The 27,133-nt window shown below is 45.4% G+C and overlaps 1 protein-coding gene across 1 annotated transcript in view; it reads right to left on the bottom strand.

Moving 5' to 3' along the window:
• The window catches only part of dnah5 (dynein, axonemal, heavy chain 5), a 131,691-nt gene that overhangs the window by 47,549 nt on the left and 57,009 nt on the right, over positions 1–27,133 (bottom strand). Inside the window, 12 exon segments of the mRNA XM_042107846.1 lie at positions 10,327–10,558; positions 11,869–11,959; positions 11,961–12,050; positions 12,052–12,138; positions 15,832–15,985; positions 17,270–17,400; positions 18,615–18,787; positions 21,089–21,287; positions 23,419–23,642; positions 25,200–25,413; positions 26,400–26,522; positions 26,929–27,063. Coding sequence (XP_041963780.1) covers positions 10,327–10,558; positions 11,869–11,959; positions 11,961–12,050; positions 12,052–12,138; positions 15,832–15,985; positions 17,270–17,400; positions 18,615–18,787; positions 21,089–21,287; positions 23,419–23,642; positions 25,200–25,413; positions 26,400–26,522; positions 26,929–27,063 — 1,853 coding nt within the window.

The following is a 27,133-nucleotide window of genomic DNA, read 5'->3' as shown; positions in this document are numbered from 1 at the left end:
CCTGACACAACTACTATCAACATTTGGATAAAATGAAGAAATCTTCGCTCTACTCCAATGCAAGCGGTGAACCACCTTAAACTGGATTAGACTAAGCCTTGCACAAGAAGTACTATTGTTCACTCTTTTCAGAGCTTCAGTCCAAGTATCTTCAGAGATTTCAGTGCCAAGTTCTTTCTCCCATTTAAGTTTGATCCTGACCAGCTTGGCATTGTCCATTGACATGATCATTGTGTGAGTGTGCAGTAAAACCCCTCAACCAAAAAGGAACTTTCAAAACTGAATCTACTAGTGACTCATTAGGAAGGCTAGGAAACTGCGGGCTATGGCTCTTAGCAAATTGATGCATTTGAAAATAGCGAAATAGGTCATTTTGTTGGAGGTCATATTTGGAACGTAAATCATTGAAACTAGAGAAGGTTCCATCCACATATAGATCACTGAACCTCATGATCCCTTTTCTATACCATGCTACAAAGGTGTGATCCCATTTGGCGGGTAAGAAGTTGTGATTGTTACACAGCGAAGTCAGAAGAGTTTCCATCAGGTTGTTCTGCCTCCTAAACTGAGACCATATTTTGAGAGTAGATATTACCACGAGGTTGGATGTAAAATGTGATATCTTCATAGGAAGATTAGACGAAACCAGGGCAAGGCGAGATGATGATATGCATGACATGCCCTCCATTTCACACCAGTCTATACGTGGAGATTGAATCCAGTACGCTATTTTGTGGACATTTGCTGCCCAGTAGTAGCTTCTAAAATTTGGCAGAGCCAACCCGCCTCCAGCTCTTGGACGTTGTAAGAAATCTTTACTAATTCTAGGGTTCTGACCACTCCATATAAATTTAGATATTATTTTGTCAAGCTGACAGAAAAATGATTTGGATAAGAAGATAGGAATACATTGAAACAGAAATAAAAATCTTGGCAGAACGTTTATTTTAACACAATTCACTCTGCCTGCTAAAGTCAGATGCAAAATGTCCCATTTTTGTAAGTCTGATTTAAGTTTAGACATGAGTGGGGCAAAATTTCCATCAAAGAGGTTTTTAAATGCAGGGGTTATGTTAATACCCAAATATTTGAATCCTGATCTAGAAATATGAAATGGCAGAGCATGATCTGGGATTTGCATAGCTAATTTGTTTATAGGTAAACATTCACTTTTTGATAAGTTAAGTTTATAGCCCGAGATCTGACCAAAAGTATGTAACACTGAAATAATTGTATTGATACTTTGCATTGGATCTGATATGTAAAGCAACATATCATCTGCATATAATGATAACTTCATTTCCAGTCCCCATCTACTTATACCATGTATTGAGGGTGTTGATTTGAGGACCAGAGCTAATGGTTCTATTGCTAATGTGAATAATAAAGGGGCGCAATGGGCCACCCTGTCTGGTACCTCTAGACAGAGAGAAACATTGGGAGCGCATTTGATTTGTAATAACTGAGGCTTTAGGAGAGGAGTAAAGCAGTTGGATCCAGTTGGTAAATGTTTTACCAAAACCAAATGTCTTTAAAACAAAAAAAAGAAAATCCCATTCAACGCGGTCGAAAGCCTTCTCCGCATCTAATGAAACCACAACTTCTGGGGAATCATCAGATGAGGGACTATACAACACATTCATAAACCGTCTAATGTTGGAAAATAAATGCCGCCCTTTGATGAAACCTGTCTGGTCAGTTGATATTATATGTGGTAATGGTGTTTCCAAATGTGTAGCCAATAATTTGGACAGTATTTTAATATCAGTGTTTAAAAGTGATACTGGTCGGTATGATCCACATTTTGAAGCATCCCTACCCGGCTTTAACAGAAGAGTTATGGATGCTTCATTAAGGGAGTCAGGCAATTTGCCCTGTGACAATGTATCAATAAACATATCTAATAGTAGGGGGGTTAGCCGATCAGAGATTTTTTTATAGAAGTCAATTGGAAAGCCATCTGGCCCTGGGGATTTTCCATTTTGCATGGCTGAGATGGCAGATCTAACCTCCTCAAGTGCCATCGGTTGATCTAGATACTCCTTGTGGTTAGTAGATAGTGTGGGGACTTTAAAGGTTTTAAAAAAAGTCTGAAACAGTGATGTGTCTTTCAGTGATTGTGAGTTATATAAATCAAAATAGTCCTTAAAAGTAGCATTTATTTTTAGGGGGGTCTGTTGTGATTCCACCGGTTGCATCTTCAATTTTTTATATAATCTGTGCTGCTGACCTAGATTTAAGTTGATGTGCCAAAAGACGCCCTGATTTTTCTCCATGTTCATAATGCAATCCACGCGATCTCATAATAAGTCGTTCCGTTTCAGAAGTATAAATTAAGTTAAACTGAGTTTGTAATGATATTCTCTCTTTATAAAGAGATGGACTTGGAGAGGAGGAATATTTACTATCTAAATCAGATATGGCATCCATTAGCTGCTGTTTTTGTTTCTTTCTTTCCCTATTACGATGAGAAGAATAATCTATTATTTCTCCCCTAAGATAGGCTTTAAGTGTCTCCCATAGCAATGATGGGGATACAGAATCCATTTTGTTAGTTTCCAAAAAAGTATTGATGGCTATACCTATTGACGTGCAGAATGCGTTATCTGAAATCAATCAACTAAAATGATCTAAAATCAACAGCTGGGTGTTAAGGTCTGGTAGATGACATACAACCCTTTGCACATATCCAGCATCATCCCAATTAGGAGCATATATATTCACCAGTAATACAGGTATATGAAAGAGTTGCCCAGATACTATAACATAACGGCCTTGTGGATCAGATATATAGCTAGATGAAGTGAACTGAATTCTTTTATGTATTATTATTGCTGTACCTCTTGCTTTGGTGTTAAAGCTAGAATGAAATATTTACCCCACCCAATGTCTCTTTAAGCGTAGTTGATCTGCATTACGTAAGTGCGTTTCTTGGAGAAATGCAATATCAGTTTTCAGATTTTTTTATGTGAGAGAGTATTTTACCTCTTTTAACAGGGCAATTAAGACCTTTAACGTTCCACGACGTAAACCTGACGGTTGACCCGCCAACATTTACCCAGCCATACATCAGCCATAGCCACACAGAAGTCCTACAGATTTGCACATAGTGATCATTTCTAGCCTGGCTAGCGCCACCACTTCTCAATGTGACGTGGTCTGGGAACCAAACATTCATCAAAAAAATGCCCAGATCCGTTTATTGGGTGCCACGGATGTATATCAAATGCATTTGTGCATAGCTCATCATCGTCTTGCTTTCCCCCCTGTTCTGTGATTGGTTCCCTATCTCAGGCGAAAATTTGCTCCATGGTCTCCAGGCTGCCTTAGCAGCGTGAATCAAATCGCGCGCAAGGCAGCATGGGAACACCCAGGCTAGATCATTTCACCTTTTACATACAAAACGTGTGTCATGCCTTGATCTAACACCATTAAAGTCAGTAATAATACACAGTGAAATCCAACAAGTTGACAATGACAAACAGAACTAGAATGTAAAGTCCAGCCTACCCCATTATCCCCAATAAACCCAACCCCTCCTATCTCTGCTAAATTAGCAGCACGCAGGATTCGTCCCTTTTCTAAACGCTCCCAAAAACTCGTTATCAAAAACATTACTCTCTAGAGAGCCCCTGAGTTAACATAATAGTGAAGAAAACTCCTATACATTCAAAGTACTTATGAACAAGAACAAAACTAAAAATACATAATAATAAAATAAAAATAACAAACTGAAACATGCCTTAACAGTCCACGGCATACCATATGTGGAGCCTAGCCCCGCAGTAGGCTAGTTCGTCTCAGATGTAGCCATTAGCTTACTTTACCCAGTGTTGGTGAATGGATGTTGCGTTAGTCCTCCTGTTCGATAGAGGCCGAGGTGTTGATGTTTCTCTCAACTTTTTGGGAGTAGAAGGTCTCGGCATCCGCTGGTGTTTCAAACATAAAAGTTTCCCCTCCATGGGTCACGCGTAAACGCGCAGGGTAGAGTAGCCTGAATTGAACTCCCTTCCGATAGAGAGCCGCTTTGACGTTCTTGAAGGCTGCATGCTTCTTGGAGAGATTATAGCTAAATTCAGGGTAAAACCTCAGTGTATTACCCTCGTATATTGCGTCTTTCTGCCTTGACCAACGCAGAACTCGCTCTTGGTCTGTGGAAGGCGACGATTATGGGTCTGGGTGACTGACCCTTTTTAGGTTTCTTTACCAGAGCCCGATGTGCGCGGTCCAGTTCAGGCGGTGTAGAGAATAGGTTCTCCGTGGTGTCTTTCAAAAGTGTGGAAACAAATGTAGCCATGTCGTCCCCTGTTTCACTATCCTCTGGCACATTTATAATACGAAGATTTACTCTTCTAGACCGGTTTTCAAGGTCATCAACGCGATCAACCAGCGTAGCATTCAGAGCTTGCAATTTCGTGATGGCTTTCTCTGCACTGAACAGGGCGTCAAAGTTTTCGCCTGTTGAAGTCTCCATCGCGGTGACCTTTCCAATGTGTTCACCATTTCGTGGAAGTTCACTATGGATGCTTGGATAGGCGCCAGAGACGTTTTAATCAAACCTGCCATGTCCTCTTTCAGATGTTCGCGTTGTTTTTCCATTTCTGTCGCCAACATCGTAGCCAGGTCATTAGCCTTAGCAGCAGTCGCCATGTTAGCTACCTTGCCACTTGGTCTTAGGTTGGGCTTTTTCGGCTCAGTATCTTCCTTTGGCATGTTCCAACAACAACAAAAAATGTGGCTAATGTCAAAATAAACTAATGAAACGATTTCTTAGATGTACGTTCGTGTATAGTAAGGAGTTTTAAGGTAGTTATGACAAAGTTCTCAGGAGACTCTCATTCGCACGTCTTGTTCCTACATGTCCCAAACCGGAAGCCCCACTGCCTCTCTGCTGTCGAATAATCTGTGATCACGTGTATCATGCACCATTTCTTTCTCACTCTGCAACAACAGCTGCCATTCTCACACAGCAGTTCTATTTCAGTCCTTCCAGACCGCCAGAGGCAGTCGATAGACTAGTGGAAATCCTCATGCGCTCGCGCATTGGTCGAGAAACATGTATAAAACTTCTGTCATCATGTGACCATGAGACCGCGAGGTACAATATACATACCGATGCACGGCTCATGACGTTCTCTTTCTCATTCTCACCTTGGTCTTGAGAACTTGATCGTCTTGGATTATATTGGATCATCATTCTGAGACGTGTGCAGCTTCAATCAAGAGTAGCAGATTGCCCTCACAACAAGCTGTGTCTCAGAGCAAGTTACGTGAGTAGGCTTAGTTGAGTGTCCGTGTTTGATCGGCCCCACTCACTAGTTTTTGGCATATTTATAGCATTCTGAGTATCTGTATGCTCGGCACCACTCATTGCTATCATTGTTAGATTCCTTGGTTGTTGCTTAGTTGAGTGTCCGTGAGTAATCGGCTCCACTCACTAATTAATTTAGTTACAGCATCGTGAGTTAGTCTGTATGCTTGGCACCTCTCACGACTAATTTACGTTATTACACCTTTATTAACGTTACGTGCAAATTTAGTTGAGAGTCCGCGCGTTAGCGGCTCCATTCACTTATCAATAGCCAATTAAGTTAGCCTACACATTGAGTGTCTGTATGCTCGGCACCACTCATTGATATTGTTGTTATTTACAAGTAACGTCGAGTGTCCGTGTGATGATCGGCTCCACTCTTGTCTGACTTGCCACCAGGGCTCCGAACCGGTTCAAAAAACGAAAAACGAAAACGAACTGAATTTTACGGAATTTTACGAGGAGTGGAAACGGAAACAAAATGGTCTTCAACTGTTCCGGAACAGAAACGTTATTCTGAAATCCACAAAACCGGTTAATAACGTTTTTTTTTTCGTTCTCTATATATTTTATAAAATTTCACAAAAGCATATCCTAAGTGTTCTACTCGTTTGATTGTAGGCGAACAGCCTAATAATTTGATTTCTGCAGTTTGAAAAAAAAAAAACGAATAAATGGACCTTTGGTCCAAATGTGTATATTTTGTCTTGCTGTTGTAATGTAACCTATCCGTCTGCCACTTCGGATCTTAGGCCAGCTCGTAGCGTAGGCTACTAAAACTGATTTGGAAATTGTTTGTAGCCTATGCGTAATAGCCTATTTTGCCTGTCCACGCCTTGTCGTTTTAAAGTCGGGATTTGAAATGTTTGCGCAATTATAGCCTATTCTATGTAGAAGAGTTAAACGGGAAATTTGAGATAGGCCTTGTCAGCACTCTGGCAGACTCAGATGCTGTGTCAGTCGCTGCTTCTGAGACCCTCTTCTCTGGCAGCTTGGCCAGCGCTTATGGTGAGGAGGAGCCTGCTACAGAGCATGCCCTTTCAACACATTCGCTCAGTGGGAGTGGTTCGGATCCCCAGAGCTCTGCATCAGCATCAAATCCTTTAGCAGCACCCATTCAGAACACACTGAAGGTAGCTTTGGCCTGTCTTAAATTGGATGTCCCACAGACTACACCGGGACCTTCTAATCTTTTGCGCCGCCCTGCTGGGTCTTCTGATCTGCGCATGCCACAGTGCCCTGATTTCACTGGTGTTGTCACAGACTCATATCGAATGGCTATGGCATCCAGACCTGATCGCACTATTCGTGCATTAGCGGCAATGGTGGAGCCCGACACTGTTGGACTTGGGAGAATGCCTACAGTGAAGCCCTGTGTTGCTTCTCATATCATTTCACCTGATGAAGCCCTGCGGCAGATTATTCGCTGCCCAAATGCAAAATGCCGCCGCACAGATGATCTCCTGGGTAGAGCTTACAGTGCTACAGCTTCTCTTGGTAGAGTAGGTAACTCTTTGGCTCACCTGCTGCTGGCCATGCATACATCACTTGCGCCATCTGCGGATGCTACAGTGAACGAGTTAATGGACTCCTCTCTTCAGTCCCTTGGTGCAATTGCCAACGAATGTGGTCGGACCCTTGGGCCTTTGGTACAAGCCAGGAGGCAGGTGTGGTTAGCTCAATCCCCACTGCCAGAACCCTGTCGGAACAGTATGAGGGTCTTGCCCTTAATTCCGGGGCAGATCCTCGGTCCCACAGCTCAGGAGGCCCTTGAACGCCGCGTCTTTGTCTCCGAGACCCGAAATCATCTCATTGGCCCTCAGCCTTTCGGCGCCCCACACAGGCTCCTCAGTCACGACGCCGTGATGGCGCCGGTGCCTTTCGTCATCAGGCTGCCACCTACCGTGGTTCAGCCGCACGTCCTGTTCAGCCTCGCCCTCCCGCTGGCCGGGGACAAACCTCAGCCCATGGGCAACCACCCAGACACCAGGAGCCACATACTTTCAGGCCTACAGGGGGTTTGCTTCGTCGGCGCCCCCCCAGAGATACCAGAACCACTGTCCCACGTCGCTGACTCCGTCAGGTCGAGCTCTTGCAGAAGGGCGCGATAGAACATGTCGATATACAGGTTCACCCAGACGGGTTTTATTCAACCTACTTCCTTGTCAAAAAGAAAGATGGTGGGTTCAGGCCCATTCTGGACTTGAGAGGACTAAATCGTTATCTCAAACATCTACCATTTTGCATGCTGCGCATTAAAGATGTCACACAAGCAGTCATGCCTCATGCATGGTTCACTTCAGTGGACCTGAAAGACGCATACTTTCATGTACCTTTTGCCCAAGAACATCGCCGCTTCCTCAGGTTCGCCTTTCAAGGGAGGGTATATCAGTTTTGCGTCCTTCCTTGCGGCCTCTCACTAGCTCCCCGTGTGTTCACACGCTGTGTGCAGATTGCCCTCGATCCCTTGCAACATCAGGGGTTACAAGTGCTGCCGTATCTCGACGACTGGCTGCTGATTGCACACTCTCCACAACAGGTGGCAAAAGATACTCACCAACTGCTGAATTATGTGATGGCCCTGGGGTTTACCATCAATTGGGCAAAAAGTTCCCTGACTCCATCTCAGTCAGTGGAATTTATAGGCATGAACCTGGACTCCAGACTGATGTTGGCCTCTCTAACTCCGGCCAGACGGCTTTCCATCAAAGGCACCCTCTCACTGGTGCGCAGGGGTCGTCACTTGCCTTTCTTGACCATGCTTCGCCTTGCGGGTCTTCTAGCTGCAGCAACACCGGTTGTGAAACTTGGCCTCCTTTATCTGCGTCCTTTCCAGCGCTGGCTGAAGTCCAAACAACTCTCCCCAGAACGACATCGCCACAGGCTTGTTCATATCTCGCAGGGCTGCATCAGAGCAGGGCTCCATGGCATTGGCAAAGTCTGTTATTGCGTGGTGTGCCACTAGGGCCTCCGCCGGCGCGGCGAGATGTGGTGACAACAGACGCCTCTCTGACGGGATGGGGAGGGGTCTGGAACCGTCGCGGAGTACAGGGCCGCTGGGGTCTGGAACTCCGCTCCCAGCACATAAATCTGCTGGAGCTTATGGCTGTGTGGTTGACACTTCACCATTTCGAGATTGGTGTCTCAACAAGGAAGTGGCTCAGATGTTGTGGAGGACATATGGCGAGGCGGAAGTAGATCTGTTCGCCACCCAGAAGTCGTCACTGTGCCCATTTTGGTTTGCGGAGATGAACGAACCAGGGTCCCTGGGCCAGGATGCCTTAGCTCACGAATGGCCCAACTGCCTACTTCATGCCTTTCCTCCCCCCTCTCTCATCTGGATGACTCACACGCATCCAAGAGACAGGCTGCCGAGTCCTGCTAATAGCTCCTCACCAGCTGTACAGGTCGTGGTTTCCTCTTCTGCTGTCGCTGCTTGCTGCTCAACCTTACGGCGTTATGTTTCTGTTACTTTGCCCTGGCGGACTTCAGACCAACTGTTTGTGTCCTTTGGAGGGAAAGATATTGGCTCTGCCCTTTCCAAGCAAAGGCTTTCCCACTGGGTCACAGAAGCTATCTCTGTTGCTTATCAGCGACAGGGACATGCAGCTCTGGTGGTGTTGAAAGGACACTCAACTCGGGCTATGGCAGCTTCCTGGGCGGCATTGCGTGGTGCCCCCCTGTCAGACATCTGTTCAGCTGCAACGTGGTCTTCTCCCAGCACGTTCACCAGGTTTTACTGTCTGAATGTGGCGTTGTTTCCTCTGGGACATATGGCTGTGCTTCCTGCTGTCTTGCCTAATTGAGGGTAAGCTTCCTTGTGACATAGTTGGTATACGTCTTCCACTAGTCTATCGACTGCCTCTAGCGGTCTGGAAGGACTGAAATAGAACACTGGTTACGAATGTAACCGTGGTTCTATGAAGGAGTGGAAGACCGCCAGAGTCTCTGGTCACTCGGAAGGGCGAAAATGACCGTTGAGAACGTCATCGGTATTTATGTTGTACCTCGCGGTCTCATGGTCACGTGATGACAGAAGTTTTATACATGTTTCTCGACCAATGCGCGAGCGCATGAGGATTTCCACTAGTCTATCGGCTGCCTCTGGCGGTCTTCCACTCCTTCATAGAACCACGGTTACATTCGTAACCAGCGTTTTCTCTGCAGTAACACCCCCCATTCACACAGAACAGTTCTCTCTGCAGTAACACCCCCCATTCACACAGAAAAAACAACTAAAGAAATACAATCAAATCAAACAATGTTTTAATACCAATATTTCCCACTATTTCTAGGGCTAGCATCAAAAGGATTTGTTTTCAGGGGACAAGAAGTTCATCTTTTTTAGATTCGGGAATAACGAATGTAGGTATAGTGGGTGCACATGGATTGGAGGTGTTTGCTGAATAAGTTGACAAGATCCGACCGGATTTGTGGCTACACTGCAACATTAAGCTGGTCTTGCGCAGGCTTTTCAACTTCCAGTGAGCCACGAGTTCATATTTATCTTGACAGTAGCATTCTTCTTAGAACCGACCACACGTAAGTAGTAAGTAAACACCATGTAAGCGGCTTTGTGAAAAGGCCCAGATGAGACACAAGGCCTGAGGCGAGAGGTGGACGTGCTATTAGAAACCGTGTGGCAGCTAAACTACCACTAACTTTCTAAACACAAATACGATAGGAGTGACATGCTCTGTGGCATGCAATTAGCCTCTCACACTTGCCTACAACTTCCCTAAAAATGTAATCTAACATCAATAAATGTTAAACACATCAGAACATAGCAATTAGCAATTACGCTAGAATAACTATAGCGTAGCACATTGCCCAATAGCACCATGGGATTTGTGTACTATAGAGTAACACATTGCTCAATGGCACCATGGGATTTGTGTACTATAGCGTAGCACATTGCCCAATGGCACCATGGGATTTGTGTACTATAGAGTAGCACATTGCCCAATGGCACCGTGGCTGGAGGTTGGGAGCGGCAGTGAGGCTGTGGATTGTACCTGTTAGCGAGCGTGTGCACCTCGGAGCGCTTCTCCTGGTAGATGCCCTTGTAGCCCTGGATGAAGGACAGGTAGGACTTGGGGGTGACATGGGTGGAGCGGCGGTAGCGCTGGAAGTACTCCACGCAGCGTCCGGCCACACCGTCCTGGAAGGAGCCCATACACTGCACCACCTCTGCCTTCACCTGGCCCGAGCAGTCCACCTCGTAGCTGGACAGGAAGTGCTCCGACACTGGTGGGGAGGAAGGGCGCAAGACGAGGGTCAAGGTCATGTTAGGATGCACGTGATGGGCAATATTTGATGAGAAATATAATGCACATATGACACATTATATACACATACTGTACATGAACACACATATAAATAGACACATGAACACACGCTTACACACACAAACACACAGATACACTCAAAGCGCTGTCACGGGAAGATTAACAGACTCAGATGAACACACACACACACACACACACACACACACACACACACACACACACACACACACACACACACACACACACACACACACACACACACACACACACATTACACGGAGGCACAGAGGGACCCACAGAACACACAGACACACACTTCTGCTCATTTCAAACGCATGAAAAAGCTCATAAATGACGGAGCTTGATTTGGACTCCTGATTGCTATTGTGACTGATTGCTTTCCTAAGTGAAAAGTAATTGTCTCTTTGATTACTTCAAGCCATGAATAGTGTATGAGGGCCAACTGAAAGAAAAGAGCATTTTATTTAACACACATCGTGGCCAGAACACCAGCTGAGCCTTGCCTTCTCTCTCTCTGTTGGGTTTCTAGCCAGTAATGTGCCCAAGTCTACTGGAACTGATTTACTCAAGCATCATAAAACAAACACTGAAATGAAAACAAACTGCTTGGCAAGTATGGATGTCTATTCAGTTTGATAACATGCCATAAGTGATGAGAGAGAGAGAGAGAGAGAGAGAAGAGAGAGAGAGAGAGAGAGAGAGAGAGAGAGAGAGAGAGAGAGGAGAGAAGAGGAGAGAGAGAGAGAGAGAGAAGAGAGAGAGAGAGAGAGAGAAGAGAGGAGAGAGAGAAGAGAGAGAGAGAGAGAGAGAGAGAGAGAGAGAGAGAGAGAGAGAGAGAGAGAGAGAGAGAGAGAGAGAGAGAGACAGACAGATCACCCACCACAGTGTGAACATCACTGCATGTCAGTAAGGAGTGAATGGGGGGACGGAAGGCAAGGATAGTCCTCTAAATCCTTCTACTTAACTTTAGCTTTTCCTGTTTAAATCACTGCCCCTAACTCAAACATAATGTTGGTTTAGATAGTTTAAACTTTAAGTGCATCATCTTAGCTTTCCCCACACCAACATAAAGGAAGAATTTGTCTTGCTAGGACACATTATGAAATTGAACAAATCTCTCTACTAGAGCAATGTACTGACTAGTACTCATGATTCACAGACCGATCAACACCCTGATTGGGCAGAGAGATCTTTGACCTGACCGTAGCACCAATGAAACCCCTGCTCTGAGCTCAAAGTCCCGCCTACCTGCCACAAGGGCGTCTTTAGGCCAGCGGCTGAACCAGTCCATGGTGCAACCGGAGATGAGTGCGGGGAACTTGAGTGCCCGCCCGCGGAACCCTCTCCCCCACCGGCGAGAAGCACAGCACCACGTGCAGGTTCTGCCGCACCCGGCCCATGAAGTACTCGTGCAGGTTCTCGTTGGTGGGGTGGCCGCCGGGGAAACTCCCGCTTCATGACAGGAATGAGGTCGCTGAGGATTTCGTCAATCTCATCCCGAGCAAACAGGTTCGACACCTGAATGGGTAATGGGTACACAGGGAGCTTATCACCACCAGCAACCACCAGAAAGAAAACAACACTGGGAACAGTGTTAGGAAAGGTTCTATTTCCATGTAGGTGAAGTGTTAACAACTTCATCAGGCAGTATTAATTAGAGTGGCTGAGCAGACCTATACACTATGCAGTGTTCCTGTTGACATTTACACATTAACATATAGAATCTACAACTAATTACTTCAATCATTTGGACATTCCTGACACTGAGTGAATTAACAATGGAATATATGCATAGCATTACAAAAACAAAGAGTACAAATGAAACATTAATTCAGCTCAGGCTCATATGCAAACAATATTTCATCTTATTAGTTTGCACAATGACATTTCATCATTTGCTCTGCAAGCATGGGGCCCGTCATCGCCTGAGGGACCGAGGTGGACTGAGAGTGTGACATTCCTCAGGGTCTGTAGGTGTTGACAAGCCCTGCTGGACCGGGGTCGAAAAAGTGAAGGTCCCTCTTGGCAGAAACATGATGTGTCAGGAGGTGTGATACCTCACATGTGCTCATGCTACTGCAAGGCTTGTCACTAATCACAACATGTCACCACTCTCACTTCTTAATGGTGGGAGATCTTAACATTTCTCTGGCAAACAGACTCTGCAGACTCTTCTGTGAAGACAATTAAAGGTTTTAAGACTTCTTATATAGTGTGGCTTATCATATGAAGACTAGCTATCGAAACTATTCATATACTGTACTATTTATATTTATGTCTAATTTGTTTAATATTATTCAAACAATTCGAACGCCTTGATTTGTTATCCACTGCACATTTTCTACAATTTGCACTTCTGGTGAGATGTTCTACTGCATTTCACTGTTATGGTATTTTACTTCTACAGTGACAGTAAAATCTAATTTAACCCTTAAAGGAGTACCGTCACACCGGTGTGACGGGAATGTTGGGAAATTAATATTCTAAAGAATATCTGGGTTCATTGAATTCAACATAGAATTTTAGAACCTTCAATTGTTGCGGAACTTAGAATGTTCAAAAACCTACACCTTTAAGGGTTAAGGGTTAATGAATCAGAGAGGACTCTTGTTTCTGAGATCGCACTGCCTCTGTCTGGAGAAAGACTACTGTGTGTGCATCCAGAGAAAAAGACATCCACATATCATCTCTTTATCACCCACAAACACTGGGAATATTGCCATGTCAGATCTCTGTATTACTATGCCTAGTGCGGTCAAGCGTAGCCGTGTGTGTGTGTGTGTGTGTGTGTGTGTGTGTGTGTGTGTGTGTGTGTGTGTGTGTGTGTGCGGTGTGTGTGCGCATGAGTGTGTGTGTTTGTTTGTGTGTGTGTGTGTGTGTGTGTGTGTGTGTGTGTGTGTGCGCACGCGCATGAGTGTGTGTGTGCGCACGCGCATGAGTGTGTGTGTGTGGGGTGATTAGGGATGTCTCTAATTGTGTTACATCCGAGCTGATTAAAGTATCACGTACTGTGATGGCCCCTGAGCGCTCAGATACTGATTGGAGTATGTTGTAATGGAAGGGGACACTTGAGTCTGTGATGTCTAGGCTGGCCGCCAGGCTGACTGGACCTAGCCATAAACACCCCGCTGGACATCTCCAGGCTCCTCTCTCCTCACATCACTTTCACTGACAGCCCACTCTCGTTTCTGCCCCAGACGCAGAGGCCAGTGGCAGGCTCTCTTCTATTCTTCCTCCTCTTCCACCACCTCTCTTCTCTCCTCTTCTCCTCCTCCACCTCCACCTCTCTTCTCTCCTCTTCTCCTCCTCCACCTCCACCTCTCTTCTCTCCTCTTCTCCTCCTCCACCTCCACCTCTCTTCTCTCCTCTTCTCCACCTCCACCTCTCTTCTCTCCTCTTCTCCTCCTCCACCTCCACCTCTCTTCTCTCCTCTTCTCCTCCTCCACCTCTCTTCTCCTCCTCTCCTCCACCACTTCTTTTCTGAGAAGTGAGAGGCAGGAGCCCTCCCCCCAACGTCCCTCGCTCCCGGTCCCAATTGGGCTTTTATCCGGCGTTGGACAGAGACGGCTCAGTCTTACGGACACGCTAGCCCTGAGGCTGCAGGACTCGTCCCTTCATCTGAGTACATTGTAAAGCGATACCACTCCTCTCCTAGAGCTCCTCTCATCTTGCCCCGACACCCCGACACCCCGACACCCCGACATCTGCTTATTTAGTAGGGACGGCACATATTACTGAACATCTGCATAACATACACAAATGTAATCATGCCAGAGTTAGCAAAGGTGTTGAGGATGCAACTACTTACGGAAATGAGTGTAAATATAAATGTACAGGTAAAAGCATATGTAATCCATCATGTGAGTGGCTCAGTGCAGGTGATTAATGACTGCAGTGGCTCTCTTAGCTCAGCAGCAATGCTAACGTGTAGCTCCAGGGCCCTTGGGGATTCAGACTGGCTTGAGAGATCTTCCCCGTCACACCTGCTTCCTACCCACGCACTGCATTTCAATGTAGCTCCTTAGAGACAGCAGGCCTCTTCTACAAAGGTGTGTGTGTGTGTGTGTGTGGGTATGTGTGTGTGGGGGGGGGGGGGATGTCAGGAGAGAACTGACAGAGAGATGGAGAAGAGTCTCTTGTGGACCCATCTGCCCCCTCCCCACCAACCTGCTCCCCGAACCCCCCCTGCACACTCAGTTCTGCTGTCTGAGCTCTGACAGAGGGGCTCTGGAGATATAGATCCCCCTCTGCGGCTTACCATCTGCCTCTGTAATATCCTGACACGCCTTCTCTGAACTTGGTAGCTACCATAAAGCACAGAACACTGTTTGTTCTAGTCAGAAGACATTTTTACAGATGGTCTGTGGAAGTTAAGTATTTATATATATAGATAGATAGATAGATAGATAGATAGATAGATAGATAGATAGATAGATAGATAGATAGATAGATAGATAGATAGATATACACATACTCTTTTGATCCCGTGAGGGAAATTTGGTCTCTGCATTTATCCCAATCCGTGAATTAGTGAAACATACAGTGAACACACAGTGAGGTGAAGCACACACTAATCCCAGCGCGCTCGGGGAGCAGTGAGGGGTTAGGTGCCTTGCTCAAGGGCACTTCAGCCGTGCCTACTGGTCGGGGTCCGGGAACTGGCAACCCTCCGGTTACAAGTCCGAAGTGCTAACCAGTAGGCCACGGCTGCCCCAGTTGTGTGCAAACTAGAGCCCTACTGGTTTGATTAATTAAGCAGGACTTGGGGATTGTAAACATCAAACAGTTGTAGATAACTATGATTTTCTCCAACATTGAGCATAGTGATTAAAGTGTTCTGATTAAGATATGACATGATGTTTAAATCATTTTCTTCTTTTAAATAATCTAGTAGCCTCACCAAAGGCTTCATTAAACTTCCTTTGCCTTCCACTTTCAAGGATCTCAAACTGTGTCTATTTCTTTCTACTCAGTTCTGGAGTAATCGCTCAAATACTCCACCCTTCAGCATTCAATATGCCTACAGGGGACGAACCAAAGGGACGGCAAATTACAAATTACAAACAGGAGTGGCCTGTGTGAGTGTGAGTGTGAGATGGCTGTTTTAGGGATGGCAGTGTGGAATATGCAGTAATAGGCTGACCTCTCTGGTGTGTGTGTGTGTTTACTGTTTTAGGGATAACAGTATGGAGCATGCAGTAATAGGCTGACCTCTCCGGATGACAGGACATTATTCATATACTCCAGGAAGGACTCGTCTTTGATCTCGTTGTCGGTGAAGATGAAGCTGATGCCACGACCCTGCTGGCCGGCCGTGCGGTACAGCCCCTTCAGATCGTCCATCAGGTTTGCCGTGTTGTAGGATCTGTGGACACACACACACACACACACACACACACACACACACACACACACACACACACACACACACACACACACACACACACAGCCACATTAACTCATGTACCAGGCTGACGAGTTAATCAGCTGGTTTAGTGAATGATCAAATCACTGCAGGGCTTTTGACTTCCTAAATCTGGGTTTTCCACCTCTGGTTCACATCCATTCAGTTCAGTTCAGTTCAGTTCAGTTCAATTCAGGTCATTATATTAATTCCAAATTCATTTCAATACAATTTGTAATCTTCCATTTGTATGGCGGCTTTAATTAAAGAAATTGTCTTCAAGCCAGACAGATTCAGCTGAACAACTGATTATTGCACCATACAATTTGCAAGATTAAATTAAAGAAACACTGGTTTCTGGTACAAAATGTCCTCCTAAAACAATAAAAAAGGGGATTGATTATGCAACAGCAAGAACAACGATCACCACAGCACCACAATCACACAATGACGCATGGCACAGCGGCTAAGAATAGTTCTTAGTGATTGCGTCTCTAGATGTTTGTAGGGATTTTTTTTGCTGCGTGTGTGTATGTGTGTGTGAGAGAGTGAAAGAGAGAGAGAGAGAGACAACATAAACAAACAGCAACAAACAAGAGGTATTGTCCACTGAGAGTTATTGTCCACTGAGAGGGTCCTTCCATTCTGCTGTGTCTGACCCTGGTGTGTGTAAAGAACATGGAACCACTGACGCATCCTCAGTCACGCATTCTTAGACAGACTAAGCCTCGTCCGCTGCTGGGATAGCTGAGAACAGGTCAGAGCCAGATTTGGCCCAGCAGGTCAGCTGAGCACACAGAGTGTGCCGATCACTTTGGTCTGAAAGGATCCGCTATCACCCCATTAACGAGACATAATGAGAACATGGACTGGGGGACTCCGATATGAATGGAATAATAGATTACTAGTCATCTCGGTTCCAGGCACAGCTTCTAGAATGTGACACCATGACAGTACTTGGAACATTAGCAATGAATACAAAACTAATGCCTTGTTTTCACTCTTTCTCTCTCTCTCTCACACACACACACACACACACTCCTTCTGACTATCTCAGACATTAGCATAGAGAATAGAGAGAGACAGACAGAGGGAGAGAGAAAGAGAAGCAGAGCGAGAGAGAGAGAGAGAGAGAGCAAGAGAGAGAGATGATCTAAAGGAACTAAACCTTTTAGGGTGAGGGTAATCTAAAAGGTTTAGTTCACTGATTCTGTGAGGGTAATCTAAAAGGTTTAGTTCACTGACCGTGTGAGGGTAATCTGAAAGGTTTTGTATCCAGCGATAAAGGAGGCCAGTCGGGTAAGACTCTGTTTCCCTGACCCCCCTACACCAACCAGAAGAGCATTGCCTCGTGGGGTACGGATGATCCGTGACACCTGTGAAGACACACACACACACACACACACACACACACAATCACAATCACAAGCCAGATTACTGACATAATGAGGACAGGGAGGTCAAATTCCCATGTGAGGTAAAAACCTTTCTGGTCTGGTATCCCATTATTATCAACGGCTCTGAAACCAACAGAAGGCATGCCTTAGACTAATTAATCAGTCAAGCATAGAAACATAGAAAAGTGTACATGATATTCAACACAAGAACAAGACAAGGTCCATCATGAATTATGCGACTCTTTATGATTATACACATCCTCTGAATGATTAGTATAAGTGTAGTATATATACGGTACTCTTTTGATCCCTTGAGGGAAATTTGGTCTCTGCATTTATCCCAATCCGTGAATTAGTGAAACACACTCAGCACACAGTATACACACAGTAAGGTGAAGCACACACTAATCCCGACGCAGTGAGCTTCCTGCTACAGCGGCGCTCGGGGAGCAGTGAGGGGTTAGGTGCCTTGCTCAAGGGCACTTCAGCCGTGCCTACTGGTTACAAGTCCGAAGCCAAAGGCTGCCCTAAATTATATGTGTATGTGCTACAACATAAACATCATTATCACAAAATGTTGCTCATTATCACAAAAAGTCTGTCTGAAGATGATGTCCTCTCTGCATAATTGTATCCTGCATAATAATTTTAAGACACACAAACACACACACACACAGAGTAATATATGGATGTTTCCCTCTGTGCAACGAAGCAGACTCTATTGGTCCACCATGAGTAGAAACATTCTTTAGTTTTCAGACAGGGTTGCTCAGTTACGTAACCATAGACAACCAAATGAGGCCCTGTTCATGCACGGTCATCCTTACTGAATTATTAATTGCAGCCAAAAACCTTCTGCAGCCCACACACCTTAACTTGCATGTCCTCAGTGATAGGACGCTTTTGCAGTAGGCCTACAAAGCATATGGATCTTTATTCTATATTTCAAGATTGTATATGCTGTTGCATTTTTTCTGGCCAAATCCAATATAAAAAGTGTACATCTGCATGTGTTACTTCTGTATACCCTGTGTATACCCATATGCAAATCATGGCACTTTTCATGTTGTAGCTATCGAAGACTGCGGTTGAATACACTTTAGCAGGGCACAGGGTCCCTCTCCCCTGCTGATGCTGCACTGGAGGGAGGTGTGTGTGTTTGTGTGTGTGTGTGTGGGGGGGGGGGGGTTTACCTTGACAAGGTGGATCATGGCGTCTCTGAAGAACACCATGTCCATGCCTGCCCCGCGGACGGTCTCGTTGTACTGCAGCAGGAACATGTTCAGCCGTTCCATCAGGCTCTCATAGGACGCAATGGGCTCGTACACCTTCGGCATGTCAAAGTCGGCGTCCTCCGGCTCCTCTCCTGCCAAGAGGACAAGGAGACAAGGTACATACCGGTAAGACTTTGTGTGTGTGTGTGTGTGAAAGAGTATGTTCTTGAAATACACATTCGGACAGACCTTTCAACCCAACCTTCATGTATCTGCACGCACGCACGCACGCACGCACGCACGCACGCACGCACGGACGCACGCACGCACACACAAACACACACACACACTGTTCTAGAGGGACCACTGCAGCACATTTTCCCCACGCTTCCGACCAGATTAAAGCCATCAGGTTATATTACACGGCCACTTCATCAACTAAACCAGATATGTCAGCTAATCAGCGCTGGCACTGATGAGCTCTGTCAGGCTGGAGTACAAGCTGCACTAATGGCTGATGGGAAATGTAGTAGTATGTTCCAATAGATAGCCCTCCCAAGGGCAGGGTGTGAGAATCCTAATAAAGACTTCATATGGATTTATACAGTAGATGCAATCTCAATTAATATGGAACTACAGATAATGCCTGAATTCATATGGGTTTACAGATGCTATCTGAAGTGTATTCATATGGGTTTACATATCCAATTACTTTCACTGGTAGGCAGGGCCTAATATCAAATCAATTGTATACCAGTCAAGGGAAGCTAGGTTTTTAATTGCTTTGCAGCTGCAGTTGCCTTACAACTTTTCATTCAAGTCTATTGAGGCTTATAGGTTATCTAGGCTTCTTGACTGTCTTAACGCCATCAGGGACTGGATGGCAAATCATGTCTTATAGCTCAATCCAAATCAAGCATGTTTTAATTATTGTTCCAGATGGCCTTGTTCCCATGATAACGCAAAGTATTGGGCCTCCCTGCCTTGCTGCCCACGCCGATTACTACAGGCTCACATTCAAGCTGTCCTTGTTAATGGATACCTTTGCTGAATAACTGACCAGATCCAGCCTCTTCCACCAAAGAAATATCAGCAAACTGACACCTGTCCTTTCAAATAGCGAACAATAGATGTTGATGAATGGCTTCATTTTTATCTTGCATTGCTGCTGAATGGCCACTTACTAGGTCCAACAGATGGCCTCCCATTATCCTTCTACTTAAACTTCTGCGCTGGTCCCACCTGTTGCTTATAGGATTCATTTTAGAATCATACTCAGTACTACCTATGAGTATTGCTTGGTCAGGCCTCCGCATTTGTGGCTGATCGTCTTCACTCTCAGTTCTTTCAGATTGAATAATCTAAATTTACAGTCAGTTTCACACAGCCTTAATGGAATGCCCTAGCCATATCCGTAAGGTCTGCTGAAGGTTTGCAGTGTGGGCTGCTTAACTCATTGAGTGCCATGCGTTGAGTGCCAAAAACGTAATATTACGTTTTTTAGCTCTTTATTTTTAAATTACGAAACTAAACACTCTAACACACCTTATATGTGATTTTGGGAACTCTGTGATGAATGGAAATGAAATATATGACGATGAAAAACTCATGAAAACGCACAATCTGGACATTTTATCTGGACATTTTATCATAACTCGGTTGCCGCTTTGGGTCGAATCAGTGACGCATGCACGTCAGGTCAAAACCAGGTCATTTTCGTGGGTCTATCACTAGGTGGCAGTCTCGCCAGGTCTCGCTGATCACTTCCCGGAAAGTTTACAGGCAACACTTCATATTTCATGAAAGACGATATATCTCCATTTCTAGAAAAAAAACAGCGATTTTGATGAAAACTAGCCACTGTTTAGCTTGGGATTTCTCAGGAACAGAGGCGTGTAGAAATACACGGTTTGCACCCACATAGAGCTTAAAGTCTCATCTTTTAAACGAGCGATTGTATGTGTTCATAGCTATAACACAGAATATGCTGTGGCTGTACAAAAATCAACAATGGTCTAGATTGCTGGCACTCTAGGACAAAGCTTCCGAAAACAGCTTTGCATTCAATGAGTATATTCCCATGCGATATGAGTACTTACGAGACATTTATTAACAGTTTCTAATGGTTCATAAACGTATTCATATTAATTCATCTTAATACACATTGAAATGAATGGTACCGTAATTTCCCAACTATCAGCCAAGGTTTATACATTGATTTTGCAAAATTTCTTCAGCTGTGAGGTTAAAACACGGGGGAATTAATATGGTTTTGTTTTTTTAACTTGCATACAACACTGTCCTGCGGTTTATACACAATGCGACTAATACACAGGAAATGACTAATAAATGGCTTTGTGGTTAATGTTAATAGCTACAGGAGAGGCTACCAAAGCTCAACCTGTACTGGAATACTCTTGACCTCTGCATGACCTTTTTACCTCTGAGTGTACCTGTGGCTTCAGGAGCGTCTCGCAGGAAGTCCACAAAGTAGGCGTCCACTCCGCAATCCACATACGCCCGCTCGGCCTCCCCCAGCTCCTCCTCCACCAGCCGTGCCAACGTGTCGTCGAACCAGGACACGTCGTCCTGCGACGTGAAGCGGTCAGCAATCACTCGCTTACACTCGTGCTTCCAAAGCCGCAAGAGGATCTGAGACACACACACCCAAAGTACACACACATGTGAACACAAACAATCATGTTCTGGAGCACATTTTGGCTTACTGATGACTCATTAATGCACGCGCACACACACACACACACACACACACACACACACAAATATATGCACAGGAGCTTGGGTCTCCGTCAATCATGTTGTGGACATATAGTTGACTCATTGCTGTAGAGAACACACACTGTCCATAGAAACATGTACACACGCACGCACGCACGCATGCACACAGAGAGAGAGAGAGGAGGGTGAAGAGGGCTGTCCATGGAGTTTACTCAGACATTAGACTGACCAGCCATAAGAACCTGCACTTCTCTCTGAGACTTATAATCCTTCACACACACACAGACACAAAACACTGGTGTGTTGATGACCTAGCTCAGTGGAGTTGAGCAACCCCTGACACACACACACACACACACACACACACACACAGACACAAAACACTGGTGTGTTGATGACCTAGCTTAGTGGAGTTGAGCATGCCCTGGCTGATGCTGGGCACGTCCCTGAGGTTGAAGATATAGTGGTTGGCCAACGTGAGGAGCAGAAATACTATACCAGACACACACACACACACACACACACACACACACACACACACACACACACACACACACACACACACACACATACACACTCACGCCTCCTCCTGAATAGACACCTACACACAGACAGACACACACACACAGACACAGGGTTCTAAATTAACTTTTTTGATCACCAGCCAATGTGGCTGGTAACTTTCTAAAGTTACTAGCCAATCAGAATTTCTATTAGCCAATTTTTTCCCGGTGAAAATAAGAGAATTATGAGTTTATGAGATGAGTGTCACTGAATGCATTTGATCATTGTATTAACATCGTTGGCATGAATACGTACCACAAAATATAAACAGAAAGTGCACTTCACTTCATTTCATGTTTGGGATCTCTATCTATCTATTTCTCTGTTGAGATCCTCATCCCCTGCTTCATTCCTATTCTCGCCCCCATAAGTCTGTCCCAACCACTGACGCATTTAGTTCAATCTTAACTTAATAAAAAGGAGATATCAATTATCATCAACACAAGCTAGAACCTGCCACTTGTTTTCTCACCCTCTCCTGCACACTCAGACGCAGTTAAATGGAGTAGCATAGGGCCTATGTTCAAGTTGGATCTTTATAGAGAGGACCCGAAAAGTATCATCTTTATGTAATATGCTGTTGGTGCATGTTGACATTGTATACTTTCTCTAACAAGAGTGAAAAACAGTTTGCAGTACAGCTACTATTTTTTGGCTAAATGTTGGTCCCTCCTCTGTCTCATGGTGCCCTACGCACAGTGCGTGATGCGTGTGGTGGTGGTGATAACTGATCAGGCTACCTTTTTAAAACTGAAAATTTTCGCCTACAAGCTCCTCACGTTCCATCTTCAGCTAACTCCATAGACAATAAAATAAACGATCTTGCTGCTTCAGGTTTTGCAGCCTCCGTTACAGTACATGACGTCAGCCCCCCACAAAGGAAATAGGTAAACACAATGCGTTAATTGCGCTAATATTTGGTAATGCATTATGCATTTGTGTTATGTAAATGTGATAGGTACATTTTACTTTACTTTACTGGCTAACTCCCTCCTCTTTCAGTCTATGCTCCCTGCTCTGGCTCCGTTCGTTCTTCTAATTCCTTGTGTTTTCTGGTAGACGCTCCGTTCGTTTCCATGGTCTCTTGCGCTGGTTTCACTGCAAACTGCGTGCAGCCGACGTAGCATTACAGCACAGTGGTCATGGGAAATGTAGGAAGTACTGCCGGGGGATATATGACCGAAAACAGAGCCTTATGTATCATGCATGTAATGCCTCATGCATCACCAGCCAAACTGGCTAGTAAGTTTTTATTAACACCCGCCAAAATAAATTTTAACCCGCATTTGGCGGGTTGGCGGGTGTTAATTTGGAACCCTACACACACACACACACACACACACACACACACACACACACACACACACACACACACACACACACACACACACACACACACACACACACACATTCTGAACAATAACAACCATACACCCAATCACACCTACTTTACAACCCCCCAACACACAAACACACATACCTCAGGTGTGTTGATGACCTCGTCGGTGGAGTTGAGCATGCCCTGCCAGATGCGAGACAGGTCCCTGAGGTTGAAGATGTAGTGGAAGTTGGCCGGCGTGGGCAGCATCTTCAGCTTGGTCTGCTGCCAGAGGTGCCGCGTCAGGGGCACCAGGTGCGCCACCATTTCACGCACCGCGCCACCAAAGCCACGGGCAGTGCAGTAGTGACCAAAGCCAATCACACCTGCCCACGAAAGGGGAGAGGGTGAAATGGGCACAAGGAAACGACAGCATGCTAAAACACACGTGCATACATACACAACACACACACACACACACACACACACACACATTCACTCACATACACCCTCTCAGAGAATACACACACATAGACAAACAAATATCCAGAAAGACATACACACAGACAAACACATCTCCATACACAGAAGTCACCACAATCACACTTTTCCCCCAACCCAGAGTACATATTCATAAGAAAACCACAGAAGACTCAGGCTCAGAGAGAGAGAGAGAGACTAAAAGACACTGGGATAAAATGATATGGTATGATATGATATGACAGATATGCTGAGAGACAGATAGAGGCGTTTTAGGGAGAGGTATCCAGAGCAACAGATAGTCGTTTTAGGGAGGGATGTCGAGAGCGACAGATAGAGAGGTGTTTTAGGGAGAGATGTCGAGAGCGACAGATCGTCGTTTTAGGGAGAAATGTCGAGAGCAACAGATAGAGAGGTGTTTTAGGGAGAGATGTCGACAGTGACAGATAGAGTCGTTTTAGGGAGAGATGTCGAGAGCGACAGATAGAGAGGTGTTTTAGGGAGAGATGTCGAGAGCTACAGATAGAGGCGTTTTAGGGAGAGATGTCGAGTGTGATAGATAGAGGCGGTTTAGATGCCGAGAGCAGAGGCAGAATTGGCAAGAAAAGCACACAGAGACTCACCCAAACCTGGGGAAAGATTAAAGAGCTCTTTAACAATAAGAGACTTAAATCCAGACTAATGACTTGGACTGCGGTCATGATTAAGCCCACAGCATGTCAGACGGTTCCCATCTACACAAGATAACACCTTCTCTGCAGCTAAAGCCTCATCAGACACGTACTGCTCTGACACCAAGGTGCAATCTCCTCTAGGCATACTTATACAGGGCCTCCACACCTCTCCAAATCAAAAGAAAAGAGCTTTTCAAGACTTTTCCCACTTTCTCACACAAAAGAGCCAGAAAGTCAGGGTTTGACGTCTTACAGAAAAAAAAATAGCTGATAATTTAGCCGTCTCTTAAAACCTTAAATTAAAAAAAGACTAAATTGCCATAACAAAAACGTATGAATTCTATACCTACAGCATGTACACATTTCTAGACCTTGCATGTCGGTTGTAGGCCTTAAGTCATAATTGCCATCAAGTACATAAATACTATTGTACTCATATCTGCAAACACTGCAAAATGCTCTGGTTGGAAACGTCAAACTTTAAATACTGAAATATTCTGGTTATATTCTGGTTGGGCTGGTCAGGCTGACCAACTACTTTCAATCTGCTCATGGCACTTGGGTCCTTACTCTCAAATTCAGTCAACAGGACCAGGAGTGGCTCATCTGTCTCCCTACACTTGCATATGTGCTGCATAAAATGCAAATGTACTTGCATGACTGTCTGTGTGTGTGCGTGCGTGCGTGCGTGCATGCGTGCGTGTGTGTACGAGAGAGAGAGAGAGAGAGAGCCTCCAAGTAGTCAATCAGAAATTGGCCAAAGCCATAGAAGGTGTGCCACTGACTGACCGAAGATCTTGTCGATGGAGGTGTTGGAGGGCAGGGTGCAGTTGAAGATGGAGAACTGCCTCTTCAGGCGCTGCGGGATGTCGTTACGGCCGCCTCCTGGGTGGATCATGGCCGCCAGGAACTGAATGTCCACAATGTTGGTGAACTCGCCCGGCTTCTCTAGGTTATAGAAGCCATTCTGTTCCATTAGCTGACGCACAATCTCATTGGTAACCTGTGATTGTGATGGACACACACACACACACACACACACATGCACATGCACACACGAACACACATGTACAGACACACACACACACACACGCGCGCGCGCACACACACACACACACACACACACACACACACACACACACACACACACACACACACACACACACACAGCTGAACATAAGCATTAAAAGATAAATGTAGGTCACACATGAGGCAGTCTTGTATATAAATGCTACATTGTAACAGAACAGGCATCTTAATCCTTCTAGTGCCTGTAGGAGATCCAGCGGGAAGTTCTCCACTCTCGACTTCCCACTCTCAAATCTCAAGCCCAATCTCAACCTAGCACTTGGGTTATCGGCAAACGCACACTTAGATGAGAGAGACTCCATTTAAAGCGAAGCTGTCACAAAGCATGGTATTAATAACTAATGTTATCATGGGCATACTTTTAGGGAACATTCTATCCATGGAGACCACAGCAACAGACTCTTTATAGGACAACAATAGAGGACAACTCAGTGAGCACCGAGATCGTGTGGGAGACTGTGGTGTGTGTGGTACGGTCTCATGTTTCTCTCACAAATCACATCAAAGCCAGCCCAAACACACCACTCCCAAGCCATATGTGTGACCGCCTTTAATAATAGATTAAGTACCGGTTGATTTGACAGGACAGATGAAAGAGTTGGGGATGGAGGAGGGGGGGGGGTCTGTTGAACATGTTGCTTTTTTATCATTTTCTTTCTGGTATTATTTCAATTTCAAATAGATGCATGGAAGCATGTTAGAGCTGTTTCATGTGCTGTTTAGCATTAATGATACAGGGAGGGTCTATCTGAGTCTGTGAGCACTCGTTTCATATACTCTGTTTTTGTATGTGATTGTGTGTGTGTGTGTGTGTGTCTGTGTCTGTGTCTGTGTGTGTCTGTGTGTGTGTGTGTCTGTGTGTCTGTGTGTGTGTGTGTGTGTGTCTGTGTGTGTACTCACCTGATCCCCCCACTCGTTGATGACAGGCATGTTGATGTCATCCACAAAGATGGACATCTTCTTCCCTGCAGGGGGCCCGTAAGTGGTGCCCATGCGCTTGTCCACATAGCTCTCCACAGTCCTCTACAAACACATTATGGTCAGGGCAACAACAGGTGCATAAAAGGGTCATCTACTATCTGTATGTGTGTGTGTGTGTGTGTGTGCTGTCAGTGAGGGACTGTGTGTGTGTCTCTCTCTCTGTTTGTGTGTTTGCATGTGTGTGCATGCATATGCATATGTGTGCTTGTGTTTCAAGGAGACTTCAGTGTGTACAGTAGGTGTGCAGCATGTGTGTGTGTGTGTGTGTGTGTGTGTGTGTGTGTGTGTGTGTGATCTCTGATTCCTCTATCCCTCTGACTCACAGGATCAAACCACGGCACATGCTGAGCCCACAGCTGTCAACATGTCACTACAGTGTCCTGTTCTGTACAGGAAGACAACCCAGCAACCCAGCAAGCAAACGTGGGAATGTCAGGGGCATGTTTACCTGAAACATTAGCGGGGTGGTGGCAGAGGAGAAGTTAACGCTCTTAGCCGTGTGTGTCTCGGGGTCGTACTTTGACATGTACGATTTGATGATGACGGTCTTGGCGGTGCCCTGCTCACCAATCAGAAGCACAGCCTGGGGACAGGAAGAGACAGAGCAGCAGCAGGTCAACCCTCATTGGTTAACCCAGCACAGAGTGAGGTCA

The sequence above is a fragment of the Alosa sapidissima genome, chromosome 10 (assembly GCF_018492685.1).
Source record: "Alosa sapidissima isolate fAloSap1 chromosome 10, fAloSap1.pri, whole genome shotgun sequence".
Classification (NCBI taxonomy): Eukaryota; Metazoa; Chordata; class Actinopteri; order Clupeiformes; family Clupeidae; genus Alosa; species Alosa sapidissima.
The sequence above is the reverse complement of the archived record's forward strand: the minus strand, read 5'-3'. Positions and strand labels throughout refer to the sequence as shown.